The sequence below is a fragment of the Vipera ursinii genome, assembly GCF_947247035.1.
Source record: "Vipera ursinii genome assembly, chromosome: 9".
Taxonomy (NCBI): domain Eukaryota; kingdom Metazoa; phylum Chordata; class Lepidosauria; order Squamata; family Viperidae; genus Vipera; species Vipera ursinii.
Genome location: NC_139523.1, coordinates 4,374,475 through 4,396,724, shown reverse-complemented (window position 1 = coordinate 4,396,724; position 22,250 = coordinate 4,374,475). Strand labels below are relative to the sequence as shown.

The window sequence follows — 22,250 nt, the reverse complement described above, 5'->3', positions numbered from 1 at the left end:
TAAGAAACAAATGGACATAATAAAGCATAAATTAAATTTGGTCCAGATGGAAATAATGGCCTAACAGATTAAACGGATTAAACAGAACTTTTCTGAAAACGCTAATAAGCCAGGGAGATGGTTAGCATATAGATTGAAAAAAGAAAAAGAAAAAAAGAATGATAAATAAGCTAAAAGATTTAAAAGGAGAATTACACTTCCAAAATGATGCAATGAAAAAAATTATCAAAGACTACTATGAGACACTTTACAAGGCAGAGGAAGTTTCTAAAGAAAAAATACAGTTGTATTTAAAAAAATGCAGATTTGCCAAAAATCCCGGAGAATATCTGAAATATATTAAATGGAAAAATATCAGTGATGGAGATAATGGAAGCTATAAAAAGGCACCAGTGTGCATTTTTAAAAATGCATTTACAAGTACGTTTTTAAGAATTGCACATAGCCAGAGACGTTATGGAGAAGTGTTATGGAGAACAGGTAAATTTCAGTAGCATTGAGAAATTGTCAAAACCCATTCCTGTTTTATTTCATTTCATTTCTATTTCATCCCACCTTTCCTGGATTTTGCCATGCTTCCAAGGGGGAGGGGGGATGTGCCTGCAGGGCTATTGTTTTCACTTCCTCCTTTCGCTCCAATGTAATCCTTTATTTTGTTTATTGGGTCTGTATCCTGTTCCCTGCATGATCTCTCTCTCTGAACTCTTATCTTTTAAACTGTCAGATAAAGAACAAAGGAGGAAATAAGGAATGTAACCTCAGTGCCTGGTTTATGTCTACGCTGCCAGAGAAAGGTGTGAAGAAGCCACTGACCCTCGCTGTGTGAGCTGGAGACTGCTCGATGTTATCTCCCCGGTTCCCACAACGGACTTAACACCTGGGGATTGGCTATCCCACATTGGGCGGTCGATCTATGGGGTGAGGTCCTGCTTGGGGACACTATAACCTACTGCGTTGCACGGGAAAATCTCAGATCCTGCCTATTATGCCTGCTATCACCTACTCTTAATAAAAGTTCCTGCTCAGAAGAAATTGTTTCCAAGAGTTCTGCTTTCTTAAGATGTGGGCTTGAAGTGGGTCCTGAAGAAATGGTGGCCTAGAATTTTAAACCTTTCTCCATAAGGGTGATGTTCATTGGCCATGGGTTCTTGTTCTGGTCTCATGTTCCATGCACATGGAAAACATGTCCTCTGTTGTGCTTGGGTCTAATGTGCTTGGATTCCAGGGCAGATCAAAAGGTGGGACACCTGATGGAGCTGCAAATTTTATTAGCATTCTTTATTATCTTCTGCAGAGTGGATTTATCCAGCATAAAGGCCTGTCCTAGAACTGAGGATCCTTCGCCCACTTCAGCGCACATAACATGCCCAAGTTATTCCTAGTGTGGAGGGTTTTGTCTTTTTTTCACCCGTAATAACAAGAGTAGCTATTGAATGTACAAGTAGTCTTGACTTACAACAGGCTGCTTACAATGCATCTACCTGCAGCTACCTGAACCCCAAAGTCACAAATTGTGATGATCAAGCCCTCCCCCAGTCACCTGAGCACACTTCGGGTGCTCAACACCTGAGCCCCGCCTTAGCCGTGGAAGTCGGCTGGGTGACTTTTGGGCCAGTCTCTCCCTCCCAGCCCAACTGACCTTACGGGATTGTCATGGAGATTCATGTGTTGGACACGTTCGCCACCTTGACTTATATGTAAAAGTAAAGGTGGGATATAAACAAATGGCTGTCTGCGGCACCTGTCACATGGCCACATTTTATGCCAGCTAAAAGCTCTTTCTGGTTTTTGTCAAAACCCCACCCAAAGCAAACCACTGACTATCTGTCTGTGAAAGTAACTGGGGAGACAAGATGCACAAACAGAATAGCACAACCCAACGATAAGTAGGTGGGGGTAGAAAAAGAGGTTTTCAGGAAACCGTTGAAGTGGCTTTGAGGAAAACAGCTTCCAGACCTTTGGCACAAACAGCATTTGGTATTGCAAATCTGCAGAAGAGCATTTCCCCACACACACACATTCAGCGAATCTTTGCACAGAAGGCTCAATTAGCTGAGTGGGGAATTTACACAAAACTAGGAAATGGGTACAAAGGAGCCTTCAATGGTTTTACATCAAAATGTGTGCTGAAACAGAAGCTGATAGGGTGGGCATATCCACCTTCGATAGAAGAGAATATTTGTAGCTCAGGGTTGAACTGTGGGGTCCTTGATATTTTGTAACCTTGCTGGTTTTCCTGCTGAGGTTTCATTACCAAATTGGGTAACCTTAGCAGTGCTAGGCTATCTAGTGACTAAATACAGGTGAAACTCGAAAAATTAGAATATCGTGCAAAAGTTCATTTCAGTAATGCAACTTAAAAGGGGAAACTAATATATCAGATAGACTCATTACATGCAAAGCAAGATAGTTCAAGCCGTGATTTGTCATAATTGTGATGATTATGGTGTACAGCTCAGGAAAACCCCAAATCCACAATCTCAGAAAATTAGAATATTACATGCAATCAATAAAACAAGGAGTGTACATAGAACAATATCGGACCTCTGAAAAGTATAAGCATGCATATGTACTCAGTACTTGGTTTGGGCCCCTTTTGCAGCAGTTACTGCCTCAATGCGGCGTGGCATGGAAGCTATCAGCCTGTGGCACTGCTGAGGTGTTATGAAAGACCAGGATGCTTCGATAGCGGCCTTCAGCTCTTCTGCATTGTTCGGTCTCATGTCTCTCGTCTTTCTCTTGGCAATGCCCATAGATACTCTATGGGGTTCAGGTCAGGCGAGTTTGCTGGCCAATCAAGCACAGTAATCCCACGGTCATTGAACCAGGTTTTGGTGCTTTTGGCAGTGTGGGCAGGTGCCAAGTCCTGCTGGACAATGAAGTCAGCATCCCCATAAAGCTCATCTGCAGAAGGAAGCATGAAGTGCTCCAAAATCTCCTGGTAGACGGCTGCGTTGACCCTGGACTTAATGAAGCACAGTGGACCAACACCAGCAGATGACATGGCTCCCCAAATCAACACAGACTGTGGAAACTTCACACTGGACTTCAAGCATCTTGCAGTGTGTGCCTCTCCATTCTTCCTCCAGACTCTGGGTCCTTGGTTTCCAAATGAGATGCAAAAGTTGCTCTCATCAGAAAAGAGGACTTTGGACCACTGAGCAACAGACCAGGTCTGTTTTTCTTTAGCCCAGGTAAGACGCTTCTGACGTTGTTTGTTGTTCAGGAGCGGCTTGACAAGAGGAATACGACACTTGAAGCCCATGTCCAGGATCCGTCTGTGTGTGGTGGCTCTTGATGCACTGACTCCAGCCTCAGTCCACTCCTTGTGAAAGTCCCCAACACTTTTGAATGGCCTTTTCCTGACAATCCTCTCCAGGCTGCGGTCATCCCTGCTGCTTCTGCACCTTTTTCTTCCACACTTTTCCCTTCCACATAACTTTCTATTACTGTGCTTTGATACAGCACTTTGGGAACATCCAACTTCTTTTGCAATTACCTTTTGAGGCTTCCCCTCCTTATGGAGGGTGTCAATGATGGTTTTCTGCACATCTGTCAGGTCAGCAGTCTTCCCCATGATTGTGATTCCTACTGAACCAGACTGAGAGGCCATTTAAAGGCTCAGGAACCCTTTGCAGGTGTTATGGCTTAATTAGCTGATTAGAGTGGGACACTTTGAGCCTAGAATATTGCACCTTTTCACAATATTCCAATTTTCTGAGATTGTGGATTTGGGGTGTTCATGAGCTGTAAGCCATAATCATCACAATTATGACAAATCACAGCTTGAACCATCTTGCTTTGCATGTAATGAGTCTATCTCATATATTAGTTTTCCCTTTTAAGTTGCATTACTGAAATAAATGAACTTTTGCACGATATTCTAATTTTTCGAGTTTCACCTGTAGAACCTCGACACTCACTTGTTTTCCCCAGCACGCGCCGATAGCCACTAGGGGGCGGGATTGCTCCATTTTTCTCGGGCCTGGCTGCAGAAATCCATCGCTGCAGCGCTTCTTCCTGTTGCCGGGGCCGAATATTCTCCGTGATCTTCTTTCCCCCAAAGGGGACGCTCCGGGAAGCGACTACGAGAAGCTCTATACCAGGGGTGGGGAAGCTTGGCTCTTTTAGGACTTGCGGACAGCGTGGCTGGCTCAGGAATTCTGGGAGTTGAAGTCCACAAGTCATAAAAGAGCCAAGGTTTTTTTTTTTAATCCCATTTATATCCCGCCCTTCTCCGAAGACTCAGGGCGGCTTACAAGCTTAGCAGTAGCCTTCATTCTATGTATATGCCTGCTTATTAGGGCTTTCACACACACCAAAAGCGGCATTATTACAAAGTCAGCTTAATTGCCCCCAACAACCTGGGTCCTCATTTTACCTACCTCGGAAGGATCATGGAAGGCTGAGTCAACCTTGAGCCTGGTGGGACGCGAACCTGCACTAATTGCAGGTTTCCCAGCCAGGGATCTCACTAGCGGAGGAACGCGCCCACGCGTGGAAAAGTACCTGCATGGGATTTGGAACGGCCGGGCGAGGGCTGCTAATCCGTCTCCTCAAGCCCCCTTGCCGAGCTCGACAGCCGCGGGATTGTGGCCCTTTTCGCAAAGAAGCAGTGGTTGCTAGCAGGACTGTTAGCGGGGAGCTGTGGTACAGTTTAATTTAGGCGCCGACCCGGCCAATGCAAGCCGAGCGTTCCTTCCGTCCTGCGGCCAATCGATCACACGCACATTCTCGTACCTTTCCTCGTTTTGGAGCAGGTCGGCTCGGAGGAGTGCGCGGCCGAAACAGCTGGTGGTTTTAGCACAGTTGGAATCAGTTGTTTGGAAACGCACAGGTCCCACTAACACAGGTGGCTGTTGCCGTGGGACAGCCAGTCTGTCGCATTCTCAACATGCGAGTAGAGAGTAATAACTTTTTTTAAAATCCCATTTATATCCTACCCTTCTCTGAAGACAGGGCGGCTTACAGTCTAAAGCACAAATCAATGTGCTTAGCAAATAGCCTTCATTCTATGTATATGCCTGCTTATTAGGGCTTTCAAGCGGCATTTTTACAAAGTCAGCTTATTGCCCCCAACAATCTGGGTCCTCATTTTACCTACCTCGGAAGGATGGAAGGCTGAGTCAACCTTGAGCCTGGTGGGACTCGAACCTGCACTAATTGCAGGCAGCTGGTTTTACTTAAGGAGGCATTAGCCCACTGCTCCACCACTTTAAACATACATTAATCAGCATACGTTAAAATGAGACCTCGTTGCATGCAGCTCTCAAAGGGTAACCACCTCCAATACACACTGCGTAAACATGACCAGGGGTAGGCAACCTTGGCTCTTTTATGACTCGTGGTCTTCCAACTCCCAGAATTCCTGAGCCAGTCATGCTGGCTCAGGAATTCTGGGAGTTGGAGTCCACGAGTCGTAAAGGAGCCAAGGTTGCTTACCCCTGAACATGACCAAAATAATAACGACAATAACCTATGGCGAGAGAAACAACTGAAGTGAAACGCAATTCGGCTGTTTCACGCTTGGGTGCGACCCTTTTCCTTGGCCAACCGGCCATTCCAGCTTGCGTAGTTCGGAAGGAACCCCTTCGATTCAGTGGGATCTGCCCTTCCTTGGAGAAACCTGGAGGGGCAATGTAGTATGAAAGGAGACTCACACGAATCTGGAGCAGCTGTGTTCTTTATTGGTTAACTTTCACTCATATATGTATGTCTTAAACAATAGCTTTAGCAGTTAAACATTGACAGTTTACATGCCATCCCAAAATTGGTTGTTTTTCCTTATCTATTGCTTATCCCTTTCAATTAACACAAGGATTAATATATGATCCAGTTTCCTGCATTCCATAAGTTTATCTTTCTAATTTAAGATCTTGTTTTTCGCATGTTATCTCAAGCGCACTCTTGTACACTTCTTCTGTAGTCCCTGTCTAAGGTTTGCCATCCAAGACAGGGACATGCAGAGCGTGTACTTCAAGATGGACTCAGAAAACATGCTACAGGGCAACTGAGGTGGAGTTTCCTCAGAATTGCAAAATTGAGGGCCAATGCGGTTCCTACCCCCCCAATCGCCCCCCCCCCGACGAAAGAACGGGGCCTGCGTTTTGCTAGAGGTTTTGCAATCTGAAAGGGCGGGGTGGGTGGCTGGGTGAGTGAGGAATAAGGCCGAATTTGGCCAGACTGGCCCAGAGAAGGACGGACCTTCTGCCCACGCAGCCTTATCTAGCATTTTGCTCCGTTTAGTTGTAGTTGGTGTAGTTGGTTCACATAATGTGGTGGGATGGAGGGTTTGTTGTCACTGTGTGTTGGGGGGAGAGAGCACGGGGGGGGGGGGGAGGCTCAGATAATCTCAATGTACACATGTTGTACTTTGACAATAAAGGTTTATTATTATTATTACATCCGCCGGCCCACCGTGGAACCCCACATCAGAGCCCCAGGCCTCGGTGTGCCCCTTCCGCTGCACCAGCGACCCTGGGAAAAGGTTCCCTTCCCTTGGCAAGGTCGCCCTTGCCCCGGGAGAGGGCAGAGGGGAGCCGTCCGGCTAGCCCAGGGGTAGGCAACCTCGGCTCTTTTATGACTCGTGGACTTCAACTCCCAGAATTCCTGAGCCAGCCATGCTGAGGGGAAAGATAGGTTTCCAAGCTCAGCCAGGCTGGCTCAGGAATTCTGGGAGTTGAAGTCCACGAGTCATAAAAGAGCCGAGGTTGCCTACCCCTGGGCTCGCCCGTGCCTCCTGCCCTGCGCGAGCGTGGCCGGGGGTGGGTGGGGGGACTCTGCCCGTCCCACCGGCTGCTCCAGCGCTTCTGCTCCGGGGAGCGACTCTTAACTTTAGGCGCATCTCTCCTCTCCTCGCTCGCTCAGATCTCCGCCTGCGCGGGAAGCGGAACGGCCGCCGCGTTGCCAGGCTACGCGGGCAGAGTTCCGAGCGGCGGGAAGAGCGAAGGCGAAATCCTTCGGAGGGGAAGAGAGGATTCCTGCGAGGGCGGGCATCCCGGGCGGGTGCGGATGAAAAGCTGCCCACCGGGGTTTGGAAGGCTGGCTGGCTGGGGGCGCTCCGTGGCAGGCGGCGGCGGCATAGTTGAAGCGTCCCGTAATCAGGGGTCTTCAAACTCGGCCCTTTTATAACTCATGGACTTCAACTCCCAGAATTCCTCAGCTAGCATGTCTGGCTGAGGAATTCTGGGAGTTGAAGTCCATGAGTCATAAAAGGGCCGAGTTTGAAGACCGCTGCGTAAAATGAACCGGGCTCGGGCGGCTGTTCCTCGTCCTGCTGCGCTCTTGCGACGGAGCGGACGGAGCCCGGATGCCTCTTGAGTTGCTCTTGGCTGGGCTAGCCCGCTTGTGCGCTGCGCCCCGAACTCTGGCGAGGGTATCGAAAGGCTGGGACCTCTCTTGACTCCATCCCCAGGCTCCGTTTCTTCTTTGGATAATAATAATAATAATAATAATAATAATAATAATAATAATAATAATAATAATAATAATAATAATAATAATAATAATAATAATTAATAATAATAATAAAAATGATGATGATGACGACGATGATGACGACGATGATGATGATGATAGAAGAAGAAGAATTTGTCTTTGGTTAATAGAAAAAGGAACAAAGGACACCGCAGAAGAGGTCAATGAAGATAAAATCTCTTTTCCACCAGGAATTTATTTATTTATTTATTTATTTATTTATTTATTAGTTGAATTTATATACCGCCCTATTCCCCCGAAAGGACTCAGGGCGGTTCACAGGGTAATTAAAACAGTACAAAAAAGAATAAAATGGAATTAAGTTAGTACAGGCCGACAATTCCTAAGAACAATAAAATTAAAATTTTAAAATTAATTTAATGTAATTTAATTAAATACTTGGTCTCCTCCACCAAGAATAAAGGGGGCTGCATCTGATGGGAAGACCCTTTTGCACAGGCAGAATCGGATGGAAACTGCTTGGGAAGATGGAAGTCAGTAATTGATACATGTTTAATCTCTGAGGACAATAGGGTGGTTGCTCCATTTGGTTAAAGGTGAGATAAGTTTATAGCAGACCCAATTATGAACACAATTGGTCAAGCCATTATCGTACACTGTCTGAATGACTTTTCTTTCGTGCAAAAGTCTACCAACTTTAAACCATAGTTTTATCCTGAATTTTCACCTCCACAAATGGGTAATGCAGATGTCTTAAGATGAACAATTATCTCTGGTTGGGGAAAAAGTGAAGTCTTCTCCTACCTGGAAGACGAGCAAAGGGATTGGCTCCTAAGCCAAAGCCATAACTATGTAAATATCACTAATAAGAATACAAAATTATAATTAAAAGAGGGGAGGGAGCAGGATGCACAAGGAGAAGTGGGGTTACTTTTAGTCCATCAACCACCTCCACCTATAAACACCTATACAGGTGCTTTTTCTAACAGAGAAGGCAATTTTGAACATTGGTGTGTTTTGAAGGAACATTGCTGTCGCTGAAGGGAAGAGAAAGGAAAAATGAGTGTCCTTCAGCTCAAGAACTGATGGTGAAAGAGGTTTGGACTTCAGCAAACCAGCAGCAGAGCATCTGAAAAGGAGGAAAAAAACCCAGCAGCCTCAACAGCCCAGGAGAGGAATGGAGAGCCTACACTACAGCCAACCCAGCCCCTTCCTCATCCCAGAGACTGCAAGGGGCAGGGGGCGTCCCCACAGAGCCTCGCTCCCACCTGCCCTCCCCCAAGTAGTCAGCCTGGCCTCGGTGCCTTCTGCCTCTGTGGCAGGGAAGTCTGGGAGCTGTAGTCCCAGGATACCAATGGGCAGCAGGTTGGGGAGCCACACCTTCCTTCCCACTGCCTTGGCACTTACCCTGAGCAGAATTCTCACGGAGGGCAGCCATTCTGCTCTGGCACATCCCACCCGCAAAGAGTCACGCCAGCCAGCTCCTCCGACCTGCTGCCAGTGTCCACAATAGTTGGTGCCTTTGGGAAGGCTTTGTGTGATCTCAGCCCAGCTCCCGGACTGTCCAGTGCGAAGGGCTCCAGGAACACCAGAAGGGACAGCTGGGGAGTGGGGATTGAAAGGAGCCCCTCTTGTTTAGGCTAAGAAAGAAGACGTGTAGATGCCTGTTTGCCATCCTCAGATGCTCTGTAACTCTTAACCAAGTAGACATTTTCCACTTTGCTCTGACAAACACAGAGGATGGAAATTTTTGAAAGGGGAGTATAATTTAGTTCCAAATTTAAACAGTTTCTTGCCAGGGTTTTTTTAAAATATGTGGTACATGAGCGTGGACAGTTAGTTATTCATTGCTTCATTTCCATATCATTTCTGAGGGCAGGTTTGAGTAGCTTTCTCAAAGATAATTCACCCCCCCCTTTTCTCCCTCAATTATTGTGAAAAAAAATCTCTTCTTTTCTTTTCTTCCTCCTCCTCCATAAATACATAGTCCATATGCTATTGGTAAAAGGGTGAACAAAGAAATTAAAAGCATGAGATTAGAAAAAGAAAAACATAGCTAATATTAATTGATATCAACATCGTTCACTACAGCTGTCCTACTCTTCCAAAGCATCTTCCACCGTGTCCTGCTTTGTAATTGCCTTTTTTCTTCATTATCACATTATTTCCACCCAAACACAATTTTTGTGGTCTGCCTTTCTCTCCATCAACACTTTCTTTGTGATTTTTTTGTTATTTCATTCATTCTCTTTCAATGATCAAATCACTGCAATGAACTTCTTTCATACAGATCATTTACTTTTGTACCAATTCCTTTCTTAATTCATGTTCTTTAGTCTTTACCCTTCTCACATTCCAATTTCCAATCTCTCCCATGCTATGATTGTCACTGGTGGACCTACGAATCTTAACTCCTGCCGTGATCATAATTTTAGTAAAACCAGGTTTTTACTGGCTGTTTTTAGTAACATTGAAAACGTATACTACCTTTAGTCAGATCAAATGTGGCATGCCCTGCTAATGGTAAAGATGATACTGGTTTGTTTTGGTACTTTTTTTTACTAAATGCCATAAATGCAAATAAAGCTCATTAGTTTATTATAAACCATGCTTGTGCAAACGCTGGTCTCTAATCTAAAATCTACCTGACGAGCTATGACTCGAGGCTCCAAGTAACAATGCAATAAATTTAAGTGCAAGTTTCCACTGTTTAAAAAACTGATGCCGAGTCTTACGAGGGAACCTAATCCCAACCAGATACTCCTTAAATTAAAAGCCGCGTGCAGGAAGCTGCTTGGGGAAACGCATCTTGCAAAGCTTGTTAAGGGGGAAGATATTGGTCTAGACCAGGGGTCTTCAAACTTGGCCCTTTTATGACTTGTGGACTTCAACTCCCAGAATTCCTCAGCCAGCAAAGCTGGCTGAGGAATTCTGGGAGTTGAAGTCCACAAGTCATAAAAGGGCCAAGTTTGAAGACCCCTGGGACTCTAGAAACTTTGAAACGCCAATCTCGTGCTCAGGGAGGGCAGGTCAGATAATCGGTGCAACCACCTCGGCTGCAAAAGCGGAAACATTTTTCGGGAAGACTAGTAAACGGCAAAAAAATAATAATAATAAATCTCTCCCTTTTCGCCGATGCGACCGCGCGCCGCTATCCGCCTCGCCTGCCTTGCCGCCCGGGAGCCCCACCCAGGCGCCCCTACGCCCGGTCCGGGAGCCGGGAGTTTGGCCCCGCCCGCTGAGCCTTGGAGCGCGGAGGCTGGAGCTGTGGCCTAGCTAGCACGTGGGAACGGCTGGTGGGTGCAGTCTGGCCATTAACCATGTCTGCCAAGGGAAGGCTGCAAGGCGAGCCGCCGGTTCCACAAGTTGGCACGAGCAGCGCTCTGCCCAGATCCGGAGGCGAAGCTCCTCCTGCCTTGGATCCTCCGCCTTCTGCGCCCGAAGAGAGAAAGTCCAGGCGCAAAACCATCTCTATTTTCTCTGGCACTGGAAAACAGGGTAGGAAAAAGGGGAAAGAGAGGCCCGAACTGTCTCTTCCGTCAGATTTCCAACTTTCTACTCCTGTCGCTGGGGAATTCGGGGCAAAGTCAAAGCAGGTGTCTAGGCTGTTGTGGGCCTTAAACCTCATCAAGTTAGAAGAGGGAAATCATCCCAGGGCTGCGTTAGGTGGTTTGAAATTCCGTGACTCCAACAACAGGGCAAAAGAGGAAAAAACGACTTTTTCCGCTAGAGCTACGGATGGATTTTTTCCAGGAACGTTAGGACCTAATGCAAAAAGGCCAGATCCTGCAATAAAAAAGGAAACGGCTCCACCCACAAAATGGGTTTGTACGCAATCGCTAATAGATCCCATCCCAACACTCTTTGGCGATTCAAGTGGCTGCGCTAAATCGGCTAATAATGAGAGAAAGAAAACGATGTCGGATAAAGAGGTAGCAGAAAAATTGCAAACTATTGTGAGTGTCGGAGATCCCAAGAAAAAATATACCAGATATGGGAAAATAGGGCAGGGGGCTTCTGCTACGGTTTTCATTGCAAAAGATGTTGAAACAGGACAGGAGGTTGCTATAAAACAAATAAATCTACGGAAACAATCCAGAAAGGAGCTGGTTATTAATGAGATCTTGGTAATGAAAGAGCTGAAGAACCCAAACATAGTCAACTTTCTGGACAGTTACCTGGTTGGAGATGAACTGTTAGTTGTAATGGAGTATCTGGCCGGTGGATCCCTTGCCGATGTAGTTACAGAGATTTGTATGGATGAGGCGCAGATTGCTGCTGTCTGCAGAGAGTGTTTGCAAGCCCTGGAATTCCTACATGCCAACCATGTGATTCACAGAGACATTAAAAGTGACAATGTGCTTTTGGGAATGGAGGGTTCCGTTAAGCTGTCTGACTTTGGTTTTTGTGCTCTGATTACTCCAGAGCAAAGCAAACGTAACACAATGGTTGGAACACCGTGTTGGATGGCTCCTGAAGTTTTGACACAGAAAGCTTATGGCCCTAAAGTGGATATCTGGTCTCTAGGTATTGTGGCCATTGAAATGGTTGATGGCGAACCTCCCTATATCAATGGAAACCCTTGGAGGGTATTATGTTTAATAGCAGCTAATGGCACCCCGGCCCTGCAAAGCCCAGAGAAACAGTCTCCAGTATTCCGTGACTTTTTACACAGCTGTCTGGAAATGGATGTAGAGAAAAGAGGGTCAGCCAAAGAACTGTTACAGCATCCTTTCTTGAAACTTGCAAAACCTTTGTCAAGTTTGACACCATTGATTCTAGCAGCCAAAGAAGTGATGAAGAGTAATCGCTAGCATTGCTGTTGTGGTCTTTTATCATTCCTGCTTTTGTTTGTTTGTTGGCTTTGTTCCTTCCTAATAAACAAGTTGGTGATCTTTTTAGGGATGTTGAAAGTCTGCAGTAGGGCAGGGGGATAATCACCTCAGCTCTAAGGTACAAGTGAAGAAAAATGGTGATAATAGTGAACTTTTCTGCAAGTCTTGAAGTTGTAAACTGAATCACTGGCCTTTTCAACACTTGTACAAATAAATATATTTTGCTGTGCCTATGAGTTGTTTGCCTTTGGGTGCACATTCCCATCTATGTTCTGGTTTGAGCACTTGCAACTGGTTCAAACCTTTTTTCACCTTAGGTTTTATTTTTTTTAGACAGTGATTGAAACTATGGAAACTTTTGAGTTATTTAAAACAGATAAAAATATGCAAGTTCTTAAGGACTCTTTAAATGCATCTTTTATCCTTAACAAGTACTTGGCGAGAATGGAAAAGACCAAGAATATAGAGATGATGTAGCTGTGGAACAGCAAATTAGAAACCAGAAGAGGAACCACAATGAAAAGAAAGAATTTATTTTTTAAGAAAAGCATCAGGGAGATCATTGGGAAGAGAAAAATCATTTTAAATTTGGATCTTTAAATTTCTGCTGTTTTGCTTGTTAGCAGATTACTTTGGGGATGAGGCTATGAGAATATGTGGTGTCATGGTATGGTACTGTCACTACTATGGTTTGGAATAATTACAATTGTTTGGAGGGGGGAGAAGCTGTGTAAGCTACCACAGAGACTCTTCACAAGTTGTGTCCTGAAAACAGCTAAAGGGATCATAATGTCTATTGTGTGGCTGGTATGTTGAACCTCCCACAAGCCTTCAGTTATAATAGGACATTAAATCCAAACCCATTAGATGAGCTGGTTATTGCTGCTATCACCAATCTTGCAACTATGGCTCGGCTAGTAAATTACCAATTCAGTGAGTCTATTTACAGATAACTATGGAGACATTGTAGGGTTTCATGTATTTGGAATGTTAATTATAACTTCTACCTCTAGCTATAATAATCAAGGGAGATACAGCATTTTTTGTTGAGTTTGCTATAAAGATCCAGCTTGGAAACATTCTGAGCATTTATGTTCTAGGCAAAGAAGACGACTTTCAGCCATTATTGAAGCAACTTTTTTTTTTCAGCTAGTTGCTCACAGTGCTTGATCATATGGACTTTCATATGTACTATAAGAATTGTTGGAATTTGAATTTCATAATCTTGTGTGTAAATTTTTTTATGGTTTTAAAGCATGGTGGATTATGTATATATTTTATATAGTAAATATATGTAATCTTAGTAGAACTGTTTGATGTTATTCTCTTCACTGTTTTGCATCTAGAAAAACACGCACACACTTTAGGGAAAAAAATTATTCCCCTTCCATTTTTATAAAATGTTGATAAGAGGATTTTCATGGCAACCGTACAAATTTCACCTGTACTTTGTTGCTGAGGTTACAGTGTTATTACTGTTATGCAATTAAAAGCAAAAAATGAGTAACTTGTGTGAATATGTATTCAATACAGTCAGCTATGTTTGCACTAAGAACGAATGCAGGCAATTTAGCCCACCAGAATGGGGGATTTACCAACTTGGAAACACTACTTTTATACAGTCTCCTGTTCGTGTTACATTTTTTATATATTGCAGTTATTAGTCCTAGTAATATTACAGAACTAAGAGAAAATGGAAAATAATTTTGATGAGCTCAAGTACATAATTCTGGGTGAGCATTTTTATATTTAGACTAAACTATGTGAATGAATGAAAACAGTTCACCTAAATTGCACACGTATTAAGGAAATTGTACAATTCTGGTTTTTTTAAAGTTAGTGTCAACTGTCTAGTTGGCGAATCCAGAAAAAGGAACTCTTGGGATATTATTTTACCAAGATTATAAAACTTTACCAAATAAAACACATTGGCACAGAAGTGAAACGAGCTCTGGCTTTTCCATGCAAAAGCAAGCCTTCCGGGCCATCCAGAGTCCAAAATGTCCACCAATCTCTTCTGTTCATTTTGTTATGGGAAACAGCCAGCCACGCCAGGAGATCTGCTCGGTGCATCTTTGAGTTGACAGCAATGTCTCACGGAAGCCAATGGATGCTTGAATGCCATTCTCCCACCTTTGCATTCCACCCACCCCCTTCCCTGTTACTGTCAAGCTGCAAGTGAAGGAAAAATGTAGGTGAAAGTGAGAATCAGTCTTGACAGGCAACGTCTCTTCTTAATTTAAATTTAATTCTTATCATATAGCAGCCTGTACAATTTCCTTTTCTGTTAGTCTTTAATGGGTTTATACCACTGTATGTTAAAATGAATGACCTTCTTCTGAAAAGGGAAAAGAATGTTCATTGTCTATCAATTTTACGAACCCATAAAATTCTATTTCATAGAACCCATAGTTCTATTTCATCCTTAAGAGTAGGTGGTAATATTGCAGTCTTGCTACAGTCATTCACACAATGTTCAGCAGATTTATTGGCACAAATGCCTACAATTGCAGGACTCCTTTTTTGGAATCCAAGGGATGGTGTAGATTTCCCATTTTAAGAATTTATGGAAAACAGAAAAAAATGTGTCAGGTTTAGGACAAAACACGAATGACTGGAAACTTTTGCATTGATGTTATTCTGATAGAATTAGCTACTGTCATCTTAAAATAATTTCAGTTGTCTCTGTAACTGATTCAATAGTCATACTATACTTACCATTATAAAGTTTTTCCTAACAGTCCAGTGTTAAAACATCTGCTTTTCCTCCTCCCTAATAAGAGTCATTTTGTTTAGGTTTGAATGATTGGGGTGGACAGCATCATGTTTAGGAGCAATAGTGCTTCTTTTAAACCCGATTTGGGGATACTCTGTCCTAGAGCAGGTCTCTGTGAAGTATTGTAAATATAACATCTCTGAAGTCTTGGAAACTATGTCTTTTTCTCCTCAAATATTAAAAATGTTTACTGTCATATTAAATTCAGTCAACTTGATGCAGCAAACCATATGAGAACCACATACAAGCTTAGGAGAAAAGCAGGGATTTATAATAAAATAAGTTCAGATCCAATTCTGAACTGAGCTTTGGAAAGAACTTGAATTTCCACCAAATCCTTTTAAGAATGTTAGGTTTGCCCTGAAGAGTGAACACTGGAAAAAATAGGTACACAAATCAGGGTAGGTGAAGAGCCCTTTGGCCATTCCAAAGACAGAAGATTTTCCTCTCTTTAATGGGCAGCATATAGTAAGTTCTTAGGACCAGCCAGTGTATTCTAACTCAGACATGTCAAACACAAGGCCCGGGGGCCAGATCCAGCCCACGAAGTGGTTTCATGTGGCCCGCGAAGCCATCCTGGAAACAGTGAGGGAACGGCCCCCACTGCCTTGGCCCTGGCCCTGGCCCAGAGACCCTCCTCCTGCCAGAGACCCTCAGATCTGTCCCACTCCTGCCCAGGCCCCCATAGGCACCCTTGATGCGAACGATGTAGAGCTGGCCACGCCCACCTAGTAGGCCTTACACACTCTAGCCACGCCCACCCAGTAGGCCACGCCCACCCTGGCCACACCCACCCGGCCCCCTGAGGGCAACTGCAATGCTGATGCAGCCCTCAATGAAATTGAGTTTGACACCCCTGTTCTAACTGAATTTCCCTGGAGCAGTTTCAGCTTTGTTTTGCAACACTGGGCAGGTATCTGCAGAAGTTGTTGCATGCCACATTTAAAGTTTGCTGCATAGTTCCTGGGTCCAGCGATGGGGCAAAGTTGAATGCTTCTCTTCTCTCCTTTGCAAAATAAAGAATACTAATATAAAGTAGACCATTTTTGTTATTACTGCCTGGAAACATTAAAAGACACTTTGCAATTTGCCATTAGCTCCCACGGGACTTTTTCCAGATGAATAGAGCAATTAAACTAACATGCAAGTCCAATTCTGTGGTTCCAGGCAAAGGATTAAGCTGGCATTTGCCCCCTCTCTTTCACAAGCTTCCAAAATGCAAACACATTTGCTGCCAGAAGCTGATCAAGAAGAGCCAGGGAGTTACCCATATTGCCTACTTCCTTCCTTTTCACACTATGTGAATCCAACCTGTTGAATTTTTGTCCTGATTTTGCATAGTTTTACTCCTATTATAGTGTTGCGTATATTTGGGCTGGTCGAGTGAGCATGGGAAGGATTTCACATACTCATTTTGATGCACTAATAATATTAATCCACTGAAGTAGTAATACAATCTCAGTCATCTTGTTCTGGTCCAAGAATTTCACCTCTAGTGGCACAATACGAATGCCCCTGGCCATCCCCCGGTTCCAAAAACCAAAAAAATAGAACCGGAGTCCTATTCCATTATCCCTAGCTGGAGTATTCCGGCAACCGGCCTGCTTTGAACACTCTAATTTTTTCAAAGTAAACGCTTTGGACCCCCGGGACACTCAGTTAAGAGCATTGGGGGAGTGCCGAGAGGCAGGGGCTGGGACAGGTGGCAGCTCGATCCCAAGATCCAACCACGAGCTTTTTAACTAAAGCAACGTGAGAGACAATATCAAATCCGCGCTTGGAGCTGTCCATGGTTCTCCTGCGTCTTTTTCTCATGAATTCAATCTGTTTTTATGGTGCAGACTTATCTGCTCTGCAGTGTCTTGATCTGGCACTATTAACTTCTCCTGCTCAGTTGAAATCACTATTAAATGGATGCCTCCAGCTGCTAAAGGTTGCTGCTGATGACAGACTTTGATTTAGGTATCATTTCAGCAATTAAGAGGTATGTAGTGAAATGGTTGTGGTAAATGGTTAAAAAAAGCAAGCTATACAGATTGCCATTCACACAGCAACTTAGAATTTGTTAGATTTTAGAGACAGAAATAGAAATGAAGTATTAACTATTTTAAATAGTAGTTTCTATTAGTGGTTCTTGCCATTACTGTTACAATTTCAATGTGTACACCATTCAAGTAGAAAAAAACCCAATCCATTCACAAGATCCAAAATTACTCTTTTATTCAGAACATTGGGGTCAGGGCTGTTGGTACAAAATTATCTAATGCATTTGTGTTTTTTTTTTGCCCACCCTAAACAAATAAAACAGAAAAGAAAAATCAACATCACTTGTTTGCAACCTGTCCGTAACACTTTACCCATAAAAAAGATATAAATAAGCAAAAACATGCATCCATAATCCAAAATATGTATGCATATGTCTGGAAGTTTCAGCACTTCTGAAAGACTATGCTAATAAAACATTAGTCACACATACCATTTTTACAGTGAAGTGGGAAAAAAGTACAGGGAAATGCTTTAAAAGTGTGTATATGGATTAAGACCAAAATGTGTCACACATCCTATCATAAGAAAACAAAATCAGTTCCTTGTACAAACTGGTGATATAAAAACGCCCTTTATTTTCAACCAGCTGCATAAGATTTAGAATTGTAGTGAAAAATCCTAGCATCTAAAACTATAAGTATTCTACTTTTTTTATGGCCTTCTTCTCCCACGATAACAAAATTTTCTCATGGGCTTCTTTTCAATTTGTTTTAGTAAATGCAATGCAATGTAACAAAAGCATTTTGATGCATATTGGTCACTGCACTTTCTTCCCACCCCAAGGTGGCTTTTCTTTCACTTTTTCTTTAATCAGCACCATTTAAAATCTTATCCATAACATTAATTCCACTCTGGAAACGGTACGAAAATCCAAGTGCTTCTGCACTGTAAACTTCAGGTGTAACTGCTAGTAGATTACAAGCTTCTCTATGCTTGTGCAAAGGTTCGAACTTGTCCAAATGCAACGCTGGGTACCAGGACATTCAGTCCTCACCTCCCACGTACATAACGGCCAGGTTCTTGAAAGGTGGACCCCAGTCATATAAATAAGAAAAGTCTTGGTCGCCACCACTACTTGAAGAGTTGAGGGTGCTCAAAGATCCAGCAGTGGAACTACTTCCCTCATAGTTATAGATCAGAAGGGTATTATATGGAGGAACGGTGGGGTCATTGTCTACAGCTTTAAGTGCCTGTAAACAGTTAGGAGGGGAAAACTATGAGAAAGAAAATAAAGACGACTACCCCAATCATTTCTCACAGGCATTATGTTGATCCAGACTTGTGTGATTATGAGAAAATGTCTGGATCATCAGCAGGTTCGAAAATAGTAGGAAGAGCTATAATCGCTTGCTTATCCTTCCTGCCTTTTGCTCTAGATAATTTGTAATCATTAAAGAGATTGAAAAACTATGTTTAGCAATGAGAATAAATACATGCTATGTCATGTGTTAAAATATTCACTCTACTTCAGCAGTTTTAGCTGCTGAACACATGAAAACATTCATGGTGAGTTAATGGTAACTTTATTGTGTGTCTCTTGAATCTTTCAAATTGGAAACTAAACAAGAATAAACAAGGAAGAACTAGGTTTACAAATCAGATGCAGATCAGAAGGTGGCCTCATCTGTCCATACATTAAAATACCCATCAATTCCTTTCAAATATTTTTAAAAAGTTAAATTACAATTTTTGGAGCAGAACTGAGAAGCTTTTTTCAAACAAAGATTTTCACTCCTAAGATATTGACTATAAAAAATCAGCAAAAATCCCAGCAATATTCTAACTTTATATTGCAATGAAAGCCCTAAGTGCAATCTGTCATTTAAATTCTGTGCTTTATGAGGCTTGCTTGCTTGTGCACTGAGATCTACAATAACAGTGTAAAGCCTCTGGAAACAAAACTGCAATTTTTTAAAAAACAGCAAAAAGTGCTATTGTATTTCAACACTCTTAGTTCAACATCCACTGCTGGCCTTGGATGATGTACAATTTCTTGTCCTATTTAGTTTATAGGATTAAACAATAATAAAAAGTTTCAGCATTCCAGAAAATGCATTACATGTCTGTTGGAAAAACAGTCCTAAAAGCAGTTTTACAATGGCATAGCTAAAGGCTCAAAATTGGCATTACAAGGTTAAAATTTGTGCATTTCATGTTTCAAAAAGATTAATCTGCTTTGAAAATTTAAACACCAGAACACTGAAAAAAGAATTAATATTTAATATTTCAAAGATCTTGCCTAAAAAGATAAGTCAATTTTGAGGAGCTATAATCTTTTAACTTATAAAATAATAGTTTCCAGAGGGGGGGGGAAATAACTGATTTGACCTGCCAATAGCTATTGCTGCAAAAATTGCTGTTCCTCAGATTGTTAGGGAAAAAAATTGCTAAGATGACATAACTTCCTGATATAATTTCCCATTTATTGATTGAGAAACAAGAGATCACAGATCCCAAAACCTAGCGAATAAAAAATCAGCAGGAATTGAACCATATACTAAAAGGCATGGCATTCATAAAAACCTGATATGAAAATGACGGCATTCATGATGAAATAATCATGAGAATGACTCAAATAAGGCCTTATAGTGCAGGAATGTAATTAAATCTATAAGGTGCAGCATTTGTCCGACATGAAATATTGCCACTTGTCCCATTTACTCCTCCTGCACCACAGATGCTTATTCTCTGCCTTGTTGCCCTTAAACAATATAGCAAGATGTAATTTAGCGAAACCCATACTGGACTGGTTGTCACTTGGGGCACTGGATGCCATACCAAAAAAACTTTGATTGACAATTAGAAAATCTGTGCATTGACAAAATTTCCATATGTCAGTTGCACAAACCCACACAGCTTAGATTTGCACATATACTATGCTGATATACATCCTCTGTTCTTGGGAACAAATCAATACCAGCTAAGAACTGGCAGCTGTAACTTCACATTGTTGTGAACAGATAATATATATTTTATTTCAGAAAAGGACTAAGAGAAAGTAGCTGGCCCAAGGTCAACCAGCTAACTTTGTGCCTAGGCAGAACTAGAACTTGTGATATCCACGTTTCTAGACTAATGCCTTAACCACTACACCAAACTGGCTGTCAGTATTGTGTAGTGTAGTGTAGCACAGCATAGTATAGCATAGTGTAGCACAGCACAGCATACAGCATAATATAGTGTATAGTAATTATATGGTATAGTACACCATACTATGGTAGTATACTGTATTGTAGTGTGTAGTATAGTGTATAGTATATAGTGCTTAGCATGTAGTATAGTAGTGTATGGTGTAGTGTAATACACAGTATAATTTATAATATAGCATAGTATAATATACAGTACAATATATAGTATTGTATATAGAACAGACGTGTCAAACTCATGAAATCATGTGATGTCAACGTATCGGGACAGTTTTGCCATTGCCGGCAATGGGGTGGGTGTGGCTTCCACATGATGCATTCAGCCCGCGGGCTGGCAGTTTGACACCCCCTGATAGAGTATCAAGTATGTAACAGAGTATATAGTATAGCGTAGTATAGAATAAAGCATGGACTATATAGTGCATATTATGTAGCATAGTATAGTATACAATTTAGTGTTGTTGTTGTTAGCTGCGAAGTCGTGTCCGACCCATCGCGACCCTATGGACCACATTCCTCCAGGCCTTCCTGTCCTCTACCATCTTCCAATTTAGTGTACTATATAGTAAAGTACATATTCTATGGTCTATATTAACTTTAATCTATAGTATAGTAATATTGGTTAATATTGGTATAGTATTAGTACAGTAGAGTATGTATGTAGTATAGAATGCATAGTATATCGTATAGTATATAGTATCAATATTAGTGTAGTACAAGTACAAATATTTTATTATGAAAGCATTTCTTACTTGATCATCTTCTCCACCACCTTCTTCATTGCATTTGACAATAGTGCCGGTCACAACTCCTTCTGAAGAATTGGGCAACTTCTTGGCCTGGCGTTCTTTATCATGGCGCTTCATCCAAACCACAAACAATGGAAGTAAAACTAGATGAAGTGCGGGAAAAAGGGAGAGGTTTATTGCTTTCTTCTTATATTGTAATTTTTAAAAATACAAGAAATGAACACATTCAGTACTTCTCTGTTCTGGAATTTATCCGCTGCCTCTTAACAATCTGAAGGAAAAGAAAGCAGTAAATTCCTTGCTGGTACATTCCCTTACACTATATACATAGGATGTACAGGAGCTGGAGAATTCAGAACATGAACCATCAGAAAGATAACATAAAAGACAAAATTGTAAGAAACTGCCCGGGGAGGGGGATAATCCACTGATTAGAATTCCTTCAGAAGAAAAGCCACAGCATGCAAGGAATCAATTCAGGAGCAAGAGCAGATATACAGGGCAACCATCTACTTGCCATCTCTGCTTACCGGCTAGCCTGGAAATAGTCTAAGGAATGAGAATCTAAGAGCTCTGACTACTAGTACAGGTAGTCCTCAACTTACAGCCGTTTATTTAGTGACCATTTGAAGTTACAACGGCACTGGAAAAAGATAACTGTTTTTCACACTTACAACTGTTGCAGCATCCCCATGATCACATGATCAATATTCAGACGCTCGGCAACATTTTTATATTTATGAGGGTTGCAGTGCCCCAAGGTCATGTGATTGCCTTTTGCAACCTTTTGACAAGAAAAGTCAGTGGGGAAGCCAGATTCATTTAATAGCCGCGTTACTAACTTAACAACTGCAATGATTCACTTAACAACTGTGGTGAGAAAGGTGGTAAAATGGGGCAAAATTCATTAAATGTCTCACTTAGCAACAGAAATTTTGGGGTCATTTGTGGTTGTAAGTTGAGGACTACCTGTACTCATTAGAAGAAATGTTAGGATTATAGCACGAGAATTGCAGCCAACTTGTACTTTCAAATGGGACGGTTCTATTTAGGCCTTCCAGGTCAGGCAAGCTCTTCGGCTTTTGCAGCCTCAAAGGAGCAAGCTTGCCTCTCTGGGGAAAGCAGAGATTTTGGATAACTACTATTCTCAGAGCTGTGAACTGTACTAAATTATAATTAGATAAATTAGTGCACTTGCAAATGGCTATAGTACACACAATCATAGAGGCAACAGAGTAACTTCTAAAGCTCTCATGCAAAC

At 42.4% G+C, this 22,250-nt stretch overlaps 3 protein-coding genes across 3 annotated transcripts in view; 1 reads left to right on the top strand and 2 right to left on the bottom strand.

Annotated features, from left to right (window-relative positions):
• Positions 1 to 2,873: 2,873 nt before the first annotated feature.
• The window catches only part of AIRIM (AFG2 interacting ribosome maturation factor), a 207,973-nt gene continuing 188,596 nt past the window's right edge, over positions 2,874 to 22,250 (bottom strand). The window contains exon 9 of the transcript XR_014493344.1: positions 2,874 to 2,965. The gene's annotated coding sequence lies outside the window, so the exon portion shown is untranslated. The remainder of the gene's footprint in view (positions 2,966 to 22,250) is intronic.
• LOC310644255 (serine/threonine-protein kinase PAK 2-like) lies at positions 11,355 to 12,263 on the top strand (the record flags this gene model as incomplete). The annotated part of the gene is made up of 1 exon (XM_083369089.1): positions 11,355 to 12,263. One exon carries the CDS (start codon positions 11,355 to 11,357, stop codon positions 12,249 to 12,251), a length of 897 nt encoding a protein of 298 aa, XP_083225215.1. The 3' UTR covers positions 12,252 to 12,263.
• Positions 18,078 to 22,250, bottom strand: part of LOC310644791 (cadherin-2-like) — a gene marked incomplete at both ends in the record, with an annotated part of 42,206 nt that continues 38,033 nt past the window's right edge. Inside the window, 2 exons of the mRNA XM_083370099.1 lie at positions 18,078 to 18,284; positions 20,993 to 21,132. Of these exons, the coding sequence (XP_083226225.1) occupies positions 18,078 to 18,284; positions 20,993 to 21,132 (347 nt within the window). The remainder of the gene's footprint in view (positions 18,285 to 20,992; positions 21,133 to 22,250) is intronic.